A 12,044-nucleotide genomic window follows, 5' to 3' on the forward strand; every position below is an offset into this window, starting at 1 on the left:
GAGAACTGAGCATGTTGGTAGGTGGACAGGAATATTCAATGAGGCCAAGGAGACACCAAGGGGATCCTTAATAAAATACAGCTTGGGAGAGGTAGTAGAGGTTGGGATCTGGAACTTAGGCAGAGGTTATTTGGGTAAAAGCTCACTGGGTAAGTTTAGAAGTGAAAACAAGGGAAGATGAAGGGGTTCAAGACTGAGGGCAAGAAAAGACTTCCTGACACAGTAAACAAAAATGGCACTAGTTGGTGGTTAGGTCACCTGCTTAGATGAATGGAGAATGGAGCAGGAATAGAGTCAAGAGCCTGCCTGCAGAAGGGTAAAAGTCTGGAAGAGTCACTAGGATAAAAGTGATCAGGAGCAGCAATATAAAAAGACTGAGAAGTAGTATTAGAGCCTAATTGAGACTGGAAATGGCACCAACCATACAATTATCCTGCACAAAATAGAAAAATTGGTTTTCCTAAATGAAGGTTTTGGTTCCATCCTCCTATTATTTAGGAACTGCTCTGGCTTCTGCTCTCTCTGCATAAAGTTCAAATTCCTTAGTAGGAACTTTTACTAACTTCTTCAAAAAGTCCAACCTCTCATTGGTGGTTCAGACTCTCTTGTTCCCTGTTCCTCCTTCTATAACATCAACTCAGAAAATAATAGGATCTTAGAGATTGTGAAGCTCATCAATCCAATCTCCCTTCTTAGCTAGGTATGTTTTGTTTTTCCATCTTCTCTCCACCAAATCTTCTCTATCTTTCACTTTCCCTTGAAGTGGACTCATGGGTGTTTTAAAAATCAACACCTGCCAGACATCAGTGACACCTATCCCACAGCACTGACGCTGTAGCCATCCAATTGTAGGCTGCATTTTGTGTAGGCTTCTCTGCACGTATTCCTACCCCCATACTGGTGTGCTTTGACAGAGGACACTGACAAAAAAAGTCCTGAATTAACTTACTCGCTGGCATGTTTTCTGTTTTGAGCTTGGGTGAGGTTCCTTTTCTTGAGTTGAAACCTCCATGGGTAGAGTGGTTAAAGGCAGAAATTTCTTTCCTACTCCAGATTCACAGGGCATTCTCAACCATACTCAAGTCACTTTTATTATATATAAAATATAATTGTATATATTCTATACAATCCCACTTCATTCATTTCATTTGTACCGGTTGGATTTTGAGTTCATAATTTAATCTTTTAAACATCTTTTAAATGCTAGTCGATGCATCTTGGTTAGTACTGTATCTGTAGCTGCTGTGCTCAGCCTGGGCATGTTGGAAACTTGACCTGCTCTGGAAAGATGTTCTTCCTACCAAAGCTTCTCCTTTAGCCAGGCCAATGACTTTTCATTCCAGATTGTATTGTGAGGTTTTGTCTCATAGACAGGATGAGTAAGTCTAGAAGAAGCCTGAAGAAGGCAGATCAGATTTAAGGAGCCCAGGGAAGGGACATTCTAAGGCTAACCTGGTCTAAGTCTTCCTAAATAACCACCAAAAGCAGCCCCTTGCATATCCCAGAACCAGGGTCACTTTCTCTAGGTCATTCCAGATAGGACAGATCATTGCCTCACAGGTATATTCTCCTCAGGGATCATCCCCCCAAATGAGGAAGATACTGATTCTTTTAATTGCATGTCCTGGACATTTAAAAAGCTTCTGCCAAGTTTTAAAGCTGCCTAACTATCAGGAGTTAAGGAGAATGAACTTAATTCTTTGTATAAACCCCTTTCAATATCTCTATCCTCCCTCCCATCTCATTGTCTCCAGAATCTTATTCTGTTCCTTTCTTTCCCTTCTTCTATCAGTGATTCAGGGATCGGATGAGTCTCTGTGGCTTGTTTTGCCCTGAAGAGCAGAAGGCTTCGGTCCCAACTGGTGTTGCCGAAGCAGCATACTAATTCCATGCCATGGTCCTGGGTCAAGATCTGCACAATCTGATTAGCCATATCACCCCGGATAGCTAGGGAGCGGAAGTGGTCAAAATCATGGAGGCCCAGCTTCCGGAGACGCCTTGCAGCTGCCCGATAACACTTCCAGGGCTGTGGTTCCACAAGGAGGTAGCAGCACAGGGAAGAAAGGTGGGCCAGGAACTCCCAAAGGCCTTGGTCCCCATGGTTCAGATGAATCCACATGGTTATTGACATGCAGAAGCCAATATCAAAAACTGAGCATCCAAACTGGCTTAAGAAAGAGCTCAAGAGAACTTTCCGGGTCCTGTGATTCATGAAGTCCAGGGTGATAAAGGTCAAGCCATCAGGAAAAGGGCATTCTTTTTCAGCTCGTTCCACCAGGACTGGATCTATGTCGCAGCAGAGGAGATGGAGCTCTCTTGAGGCATCTGAGCAGGTCTCCCCATCATGTAGGGAAAGGAAATGTTTGTATAGAGCCACACTCAGATCCTAGAGGAATCCAAAAGAGCTTTGTCATTGCAGCTCTCAACCAGGGAATGGAAGAGAAACCTATATCTCTTATCCTGCCATTGAGACTGCCACTTATTCCTGGCTTTATAGGATATAAGGTTGTTAAACTATAGCCTAAGCAGGTTGCCCCCCAAAAGTTTTCCACAAAGCAGGCTCTCAGCGCCCTCCAGGAGTCTCAGGCTGTAATGCATTATCTCCATACTTTCCTGACACTGATGGGCTGTGTGGTTGAAAGTTACAGCCCAATGGATGCAGCAAAGGAGTCCAGAGCAGTATTTTCCAGCTTAAGTAATAGGCTGGTAAGCTCACTATCTTTTTCTTTTTTTGAGTATCTCAGACCCCAGGGAGGAGGAAAAGATTTCAGGGGCATAACCAGTGCTCCTTGCCAGGAAGGTGAGGAACAGAGCAAGCACCACCTTATAAAAATCTACTTCTCAGACCTGTGGTTGGGAAAGTCTGCATTCCAAAGTCTTCATTCAGCCTTCACTCTACACCTTCAATTTTGCTACATGTGTTATGTTTCACCACCCCCTTCTGAGACTTATTCTGCTTTTGCATCCATTACCTGCTGACCTCCTTCTAGCCAAATCCAATGACTTGTGATTTTCACCATCTTAGCACCTTTTTGACTCCTAAACAAGTCACTATTTCCTTTCTCTAACTTTGACTTCTATAACCATTATAACTAACTCAAATTCATGTTCTAATCTGTTTTTTTAAGGCATTTTTCTATTCACTACCTCATTTGCTCTGTGCAACAATCCTGTGAGGAAAATATTTATGCCCTTTGTGCAGGTGAAGAAAGTGTGGCTGGAAACAATCCAGATGTCCAATAATAGTAGCATGGATTAAGATGGAATACCAGATAGCAATTAAAAAGGAAGGAATTCAGCTCAGTGCAGCAACATGGATGACTCACACAAATACATAATGCCGAGTAAAACAGCAAGACACAAAAGAAAATACATGGCAAGCTTCCATTTATATGAAGTTAGAAAATGGACAAAATTAAACTACACTGTTTACGGATACAAAAATAGCAAGCTATAAAGAAAAGAAAGGAAACAATAATAGTAAAAGTTGGGCTCTCTGGGTGGAGAGGGGCGTTTATGAGCAGGGAAAGGCATATGGGAGACTTCTTGGGGTGCTGACAATGTTTTATTCTTGATATAGACAGTAGTCATAAAGATGTCTGCTTTATAATAATTCATAAAGTGTGAATTTATGTTTTGTGCACTTTTCTCTATGTGTGGCATAGTTCACAAAAAACCTGTATTTTAAAAATTATGGTTCAGAGGCTAGTGACTTGTCCAATGTCACATGGTTACTACATGGCAGGATTTAGGCAACATTAAGTTCTTTCCTCCATACCAGGCTTCTCATACTTCAATAAGCATACACATCACCTAGGGATCTTATTAAAATAAAGATGTTGATTTAGTAGATCTGGGTTGGGGGCGGAGATCTGTATTTCTAATAAACTTCCAAGTCATGCTGATGCTGTAGCTCAAGGACCACATTTTGAGTAGGAAGATTATGCTCCTTAAAAATTTCTCCCCATCTTTCTATTTATTTCTCTGCTGTCTTCCTCCTCCTATCTGATCTTGGGTGTGCCCCATGTTTGACCAGTCATTTCATCACATCAGTCCCTCCTCTACCACATCTCTTAATCCTCTCCATCCTCAATTCCCCAATCCTAGAGACCCCTGGAAGCTTAAAAAAGAAAACACAGACTCAAGGGCTCAATCCCCAAGATCCTGATTCAGTAGGTCTAGAGTACAGCCTAGGAGTTTCTAAAATCTAAAATTCTAAAAACAAAGCACCCCCCAAATTATCACACATCTATATTATGAAGCTGCTAAAAAAGACTGTAGTGACATGACTGATCTCCAAATTATTAAATGAAAAGCAAGGTGCAAAAGAGTGTGCTATTATTTGTAAGGTGTATACTCAAGAAATTATAAACAGCAGTTGCCATTGTGTAGGAGAAGAGGATTTAGGGTCAGGAGTAGAGACTTGCTTTTTACTATATGCCCCTTTGGATTTTGAGTTTTTTTTTTTTTTTTTTGGTCTTATCAAGTGCAAGCATCTTTTCTTAAGTGCAAAATAAAAAACTCCCTAAAGGTACAGCCAGGTTTGGGAACCACTGCCCTAGTTAACTGCAACTATGTCCTGGCCCCTAAGGTACACGTATACTACTTTCAACTTTAAAATCTCCTGTAGTTTCCTAATGCCTTTCATGAAATCCCAAGTCTTAAACCAAGTCTCTTTACCCCTTTGATCTGCTATATCAACACAGTAGAGAAATGTTTGCAAGGGACAGCCAGACACCCACCCATCTGCTCATTCCAGTTTTTTAGCCTGTGTCCAAATGTCTCCCTCCCATTTACCAGCCCTGTGCCTACAGCCCTCAACCCTCTACCAAATTCTCTTCTGCCTAAGGCCAGAAACACGATAAAATCTCCTCATCCCCTCCCACTCCTGGTCTGGAATGGAGTGAGGGTACTAACTTTTTGAAGCATTTGTAATCATGGGGTCAGAATGCCTGCTCCTCTAGGATATCCTAGTGGCTACGAATAGGTGTCAGAAAGACATTTCGCTATTTTGCTTGTGGTTTGACTATAATCATTCTTAAGCCTAAAAATACTTTGTGGTAAGAAAATGTGGCAATGCCTTCCTCCCACAGAATACTTTATTTTTCTTTCTCGATCTTCTTCGCTGTACTCAGCCAACTGATTGCTTTTAAAATAAATATCCACTTGGCTCCAGGGTCCATTCTGCACCGTTTCACACTAATCTTAATTCCAGGCATGATTCTGTCACCCTTGGCTCCCAGTAAACCAATCCCAACCCCACGCTCCCAAACTTGCGTCTCGGGAAGTCCCCTCTCCCCTAGCCAGGTCGCCAGCCACGCTGGACAGGAGGCAAGCGCTGGAAGCCCAGGCACAGTGGCCCTTCCCACCCGGCGTTCTGCCAGGAGGCCGCAAGCGCGGAGGCGGGGACGCAGGAATTCGGAACGTAGTTGAAAACGATTCCTCCCCAAGATTTCTAAAAGAGATGGTGCTGGGACCCTAGAGGTGAGGTAGCAGCAGCACGGGGTCGAACACTACGCCTTTAAACTCATTTTGGGAAAGTTGTGAGGGGTCTGGTGCCACGCCCTGGCCGGAACCCCAGGGGATGTGGAGGCTGCCAACCTCTCGGCTCGACCGACGTCCGATCCCTCCCCCGTCACTCACCCCAGAGTTACAACCCACGTCGAGCCCCAGGATCGGCCTTGTCTCTGGACTCTGAGGGAAGAGCCGGCGAAGCAGCTCTGGAGGCAGGAGGCGGAGCCGTTGCTCTGGAGGGTGGAAGCGGGAATAATGAGGGAAATTTCCGAATGGGGCGGCTCCGGGTTCCAGAAGTCGCGGTTCCTCTTCCGCCGCGGTCTCTTCAACGCCCCCGGTGGCTTGCTTCATGGACGCCGCCATTAGTCTCAGTCTGGCCTCGGGGTCGCCTCGGAACCGGAAGTCGGGAACCTGCAGGCTCGGCGAGCGCGGTCCGGGCTCCAGCGCGCCTGCGCTGCATGGCAAAGGCGAGTGACTATAAAGGCGGCCTCCCCTGAGCCAGCGCAGAAGCTTGGGGTTTGCGTTGGCGTGAGGAGCCCACGCCATAACCTGGGAGGTGGTTAGTAATATTATCCCGTTTTCCTGGTGAAACAAGCTCAGAGAGGTTGAGTGACTTGCTCAAGCTGACATAGTTTCAACTTGGGCTACCCAGAACAAGGAGTTTGTTGGGATTTGGAAGTCACTTTTGGTCCACCGTCCTTCCTTTACAAATGCATGTGAGATCCAGAGAGTAGGAATTACTTGTCCAGGGTCACACGCGAATCTGTGACGCTGGAACTTCACCCGGTTCATCCTGTGACGCCAGGAACTATGGGTCCCTCGAGGTGCCAGAAGACCCAGATGGCCCTGCCTACCACGTGGGTCAGGTGGACAGGGGCAACTGTAGAGTGTGAGCTCTTGAGAGGCAAGGACTATGCCTTAAGAGCCAGTGCTTAAGAGTGCTTACCAGGCACTAGACACCATGCTAAGACCTTTACATGTATTTATTTAATTTGCACACCAACCCTGTGAGGAAAGAACAGTAACTAATATCCCTTTTATATAGATGAGGACATCGGGGCACAGCAAAGTTAGTAACTTGCCCAAGGTGTTGCAGTTAGAAATGATAGTACCAGGATTTGACCCAGGCACTTTGGCTCCAGAGGATGTACTTGCAACCATTATGTTATTCTCAGCCTGAATCCCTTATACCTGCCATAATGCCTGACCTAAAGATGCTTAATAAGTACATGCTGAATGAAAACTCAATATCTACAAATGGTATTGGGAAAACTGGTTATTCATATGCAAAAGAATGAAAGTAGACCCTTACAGAAAAATCAACTCAAAATGGATTAAATGTAAGACCTGAAACTGTATATCTGCTAGAAAAAAAACCATAGGGGAAAGGCTTCAAGACTGATCTTGGCAATGATTTCATGGATGTGATGCCAAAAGCACAGACAACAAAAGCAAAAATAGACAAGTGGGACTACATCAAACTAAAAAGCTTCTACACAGCAACAGAAACCACTGACAGTAAAAAGGCAACCTATGGAATGGGTGAAAATATTTGCAAGCCATTTATCTGATAAGGGATTAATTTCCAAAATATGTAAGGAACTCCTACAACTCAAAAGCACAAAAACCAGTAACTTGATTTTTTTTTAATGGGCAAAGGACTTGAATAGACAGTTTTCCAAAGGAAGGTGTACAAATGACCAACAGATATATGAAACGATGTTCAGTGTCACTAATCATCAGGGAAATGCAAATCAAAACCACAATGAGATCTCATCTCACACCTGTTAGGGTGGCTATTATGAAAACAAAAGACAAGAGGTATTGGCAAGGATGTGGAGAAAGTGGAACGCTTGTACGTTGTTGGTGGAAATGTAAAATGGTGCAGCCTCTATGACAAACAGTATGGATGTTCCTCAAAAAATTAAAAATAGAACTACTACATGATCCAGCAATCCCATTTCTGGGTATTTATCCAAAAGAATTGAAATCAGGATCTTGGAGAGATATTAGTGCTCACATGTTCATTGTGACACTGTTCACAATAGTCAACATGTGGAAATGACTTAAATGTCCATCTGCAGATGAATAGATAAAAGAAATGTGGTATATACATAAGTAGAATGTTATTCATCTTAAAAAAGAAGGAAACCCTACCATATGTGGCAAAATGGATGAACCTTGAGGACATTATGCTAAGTGAAATAAGCCAGTTGCAGAAGGACAATTACTGCATGATTCCACTTATATAAGGTATCTAAAATAGTCAAACTCACAGAAGCAAAGACTAGAATGGTAGTTACCAGTGGCTGGGGTGAGGGGAAGGGGGACTTGCTAGTCAACTGGTATAAAGTTTCAGTTATGCAAGATGAATACATTCTAGAGATCTGCTGTACAACATTGTGTCTATAGATAACAGTACTTTACTGTACACTTAAAAACTGGTTAAGGGCTTCCCTGCTGGCACAGTGGTTGAGAGTCCGCCTGCCGATGCAGGGGACACAGGTTCGTGCCCCGGTCCGGGAAGATCCCACATGCCGTGGAGCAGCTGGGCCCGCAACGGGAGAGGCCACAACAGTGAGAGGCCCATGTACCGCAAAAAAAAAAAAAAAAAAAAAAAAAAAAAAAACTGGTTAAGAGGGTAGATCTCATGTTAAGTATTCTTGTTGCAATGAAATAAAATTTAAAAAAAACCCCAAACTCCATACAGGATGCAAGTAGGCAACTAAAGCCAGGTCTGATTTGGGAAAACTGAAAAGGAAGAAAGAAGGGAACTGAACTGAAAGAGACCTGGTGGAATGGAACTAGGCAAAATGTGGGCTGAGCCAGAGATAAGAAAAAAAACTGAGCTGGTAAGAAACTGCGCCGAGGTGGCAGGATGGGGCATGGCATTGGCCTAGGTAGCAGGTGCAAGTCAGCAGCCAGGACGGGCCAGAATATCCAGCAGGGTCAGCCAGGGGTCTGCAGAGTTGTGCTGACCTCAGTCCACCTGGCCAGCCATCTTCAAGGGGCCTCCAGCTTCATGAGGCCAGCGATTTGCTGAACTTCTTCCAAGGACTGAAGCATGACTCCTGCAGACATTACCATCAGAAGTTAAAATAGGCCCTGTCCCTTTTCCTCTCAATTTTTACTTCATACTTTCATCTCTGTCTGATCTATCAGATGGAGAGGACATAAGTTAATGACCAAAAGTCACAGTGGGATTGAATTAACCACAATATTCTGCACAACTTCTAGAAAAAGGGGGGCAGGGGAGGGTGGGGGAACAGCAGCACCACCATTTCTCTCCCCAGCGTTTGACAGATTTTGGTGAGCTGAACTTACCCCGTTTTGTCACTAGATGATGCTAGCACAAACACTTGGCAACCCTTAATTTCCAAAGAGCAGGAATCACCTTGCTTTTGTAGGCAGTTTTTTCTTTGCCTGTTTAAACACAGTATATATATATTTGCCAGTAAAGAGTTTAATTTCATCAAGGACATGGGCATGGTTTTTGAGTTCTCAAAACACTGTTCACCCGAAAAGAAATAGGCAACAGTCCTAGGTGGTGAATGGCAGGTTCCTCCTGACCCCGGGAACCTCAAGAAGTAAAGATAGGAGTGGGCCTGGTAATGTTACTGGGGACCTGAAATGCCTTAGAGGTGAGCCCATAAAGAGGCATTAGAGTTTGACTCACTCCGGGGACTTTTTGAACCTGTGCCCATTTTTCAGAGCCTGATCAGCCCAAGTGACCTGACAGTGCTCAGCTGGAGCCTGGGGCCTGAGTAACCAGCCCCAATACCTCAAATAGCTGTAGTAGCACCTAAGAGGATGCTCTGCACTGCAGTTGGCTAGATTTTGTGAAGCCTGATGCTTCTACAATTGTGCGGGTGGGCAGTGCTTTAAAGAAAAAAATTACAAACAAAGATAGGTATGAAAGTGAATATTTACAATGAGAAAATAAATCACAACAAATTACAATTTTTAAAAAGCTGACAAATGCCACAAACATCACAAAAAATCCCATAATTGATGAATCAAATGCCAGTCACATTTGAATATTACTATTTTCTTACATTTTTTGGCTGCATACGCTTTGATTGCTTCTTCACATGGTAATGATTTGAAAATACCATTTTACTAAGAGGACTAGAAAGATGATTCAGTCTTAACAAATTTGTCTTTTTATTATTTGATCATTTAGAAAAGTTTCTTTCAGGTTCACAATTTGCTATTGGCAATGTCATGTAAATGTTTAGGTTTGTTATCAAATTGGGGAAACACCTTGATCAAGTTTCTTTCATCTAGGAGCTATACAATCTCAGAGCATTTCAAATTTTCTTGTGCAGGGACTGTGCTCTTCAAATTGACTCGTTTACTAGCCAATTTGTCTTTGAAAACCTCATTATAAATGGTGAATTATGAGTTTTTTATTATTTGCATTGATATCAGTAATTTGTGTCATCAAAAGGTGTAAAGATAGGAGTTTTGATCATTTGTATTTTGAACAGTTCTTATCAAAAGAGAAAAGAATGCATATATAATGATATTTGCTGTGTTATTGAGTATATTGCTGACACAACAAAACTTGTTTTGACTGGATGTCAATAAGGACAGGATCCTCTGCTTATATTTTTGTACAGCTGACAAGTGGAAGAGTTTTCTTCAGACTAGCTTCTGGCCTCATACATTTCTTTTCTTTTTTTTTTTTAAAGAAAATGTGTTTATTTTTTCAATATATATTCTTTTTTTAAAATTAATTTTTACTGGAGTATAGTTGATTTACAACGTTAGTTTCAGGTGTACAGCAAAGTGAATCAGTTATACAAATACATATATCCACTCTTTTTAGAGTCTATTCCCATATAGGTCATTACAGAGTACTGGGTAGAGTTCCCTGTGCTATACAGTAGGTTCTTATTAGTTATCCATTATATATATAGTAGTGTGTATATGTTAATCCCAATCTCCCAATTTATCCCTCCCCCCCCCCGCCTTTCCCTCTTGGTAACCATAAATTTGTTTGTTTTCTACACCTGTGACTCTATTTCTGTTTTGTTTAGGTTCATTTGTACCATTTTTGTAGATTCCACGTATAAGCGATATATGATATTTGCCTTTCTCTGTCTGACTTCGGCTTCATATATTTTCAAAACTTGATTTTCTTCTACTCCCACACACTTCTGGTGCCAGGTGCAGAAGGACACATTTAGACCTTGATTTGAACTCTGGCCTTGCACCTTCAGGTCACAACTTCAGGTGAGTCAGCTCGGTGGGCAGATAAGAGATTCCTGGAGCTAGCCCTTCATCTGGGCGTCAGGTAATAGCTGTAATAGGTCAACTATGCATGGAAGTAACTGTAAACCATGTGAATAGATCCCAAACAGAGCGTATCCCCAAGTAAACTTCCCCTTAGCTGGATTCCAAGAATGCCTGTGGCCATTCCAGTGCCATCTAACACAAGGGGAAATGTGAAGGAGGGTAAGTCAAAGTGGAAACAGCAGTCTTTTTTTTTTTTTTTTTTCCCGGTACGCGGGCCTCTCACTGTTGTGGCTTCTCCCGTTGCGGAGCACAGGCTCCGGACGCGCAGGCTCAGCGGCCATGGCTCACGGGCCCAGCTGCTCCGCGGCACGTGGGATCTTCCCGGACCGGGGCACGAACCCGCGTCCCCTGCATCGGCAGGCGGACTCTCAACCCCTGCGCCACCAGGGAAGCCCAGGAAACAGCAGTCTTAATCAACTGCAATTAAAATATCTTAACTTTTTCAAATTTTGTAAAATCAAATGACCTTGTAAACACTTAGAAAAATTTCTAAGGCCTTGGAAGGGTCCTGGGTATGAGTGAGGACCCTGAAGGTTGAGTTTCATTAGCTCCATGGTAAATCCATTTCTGTCCTGCACAGAACACGTATCCAAACACAGTTAAAATGAAGAAGTATATGTAGAATTTGAAATAACCAAGTTAGGAACTATTCACATGCATAATGGCGTCTATGGCCTCCCAAGGAACCTTGCGCAGCTGACATCCTGGCCCATGGTCCAGCTCATCCTACCCTCCCATCCTGTCCCTCTCTAATCACACCCCAGAGCCTCTGCTCAGTTCCTGCTCTCCCACCTCACTCACTACCTCCAGCTGGGGTTTGGGGGGGCCTCAGAACTGATGGTTAAGCAGGAATCTACGCATATTTTAAAATATTAAATCTTTTTTCTCCCAGAAACAATGTTCCAATAAGGGACTTATACCTGGACTTTTGGAACACAAACCATCTATAAATGGAGAATTCACTTTTTATTATGGTTGAGAAACTCTGCAATTAATCCTTGTAGATTTTTAAACCACTTGGAAATAATATTCATACAATTTATAAATGTATGGATATGTAAACCTCTCATTTTCAGATGAGGAAACTGAGACCCAGGAGGTAAAGACAATTTCTCCAAAGCTGGAACCGAATTAGTGAGGGTAGGTTAAGTGCTGTAACAAACAACCCCCAAATCTCAGTGGCTTACCACAATAAAGGTTTATTTCTCCCTCATGTCTCAATTCAATGT

At 43.0% G+C, this 12,044-nt stretch overlaps 1 protein-coding gene across 1 annotated transcript; it reads right to left on the reverse strand.

Moving 5' to 3' along the window:
• Nucleotides 1–673: 673 nt before the first annotated feature.
• On the reverse strand, nucleotides 674–6,555 carry BCDIN3D (BCDIN3 domain containing RNA methyltransferase). The gene is made up of 2 exons (XM_022572229.3): nucleotides 5,644–6,555; nucleotides 674–2,386 (listed from the first exon to the last, which is right to left on the reverse strand). The coding sequence occupies exons 1-2, from the start codon at nucleotides 6,058–6,060 to the stop codon at nucleotides 1,742–1,744; spliced, it is 1,062 nt and encodes a 353-aa protein (XP_022427937.1). The 5' UTR covers nucleotides 6,061–6,555; the 3' UTR covers nucleotides 674–1,741.
• Between the last annotated feature and the right edge of the window lie 5,489 nt (nucleotides 6,556–12,044).

This window comes from Delphinapterus leucas, chromosome 11 (genome assembly GCF_059928025.1).
Source record: "Delphinapterus leucas isolate spDelLeu-1000000601 "Yukka" chromosome 11, BTC_Dleu_Yukka2, whole genome shotgun sequence".
Lineage (NCBI taxonomy): Eukaryota > Metazoa > Chordata > Mammalia > Artiodactyla > Monodontidae > Delphinapterus > Delphinapterus leucas.

Excerpts from the sequence above, each read along its gene's own strand:
- BCDIN3D (XM_022572229.3), bottom strand. The coding sequence starts at position 6,060 with ATGGCGTGGGCTCCTCACGCCAACGCAAACCCCAAGCTTCTGCGCTGG. Across the intron at positions 2,387-5,643 it reads ACGTGGGTTGTAACTCTGGG|GATCTGAGTGTGGCTCTATA; the intron begins GTGAGTGACGGG and ends GGATTCCTCTAG.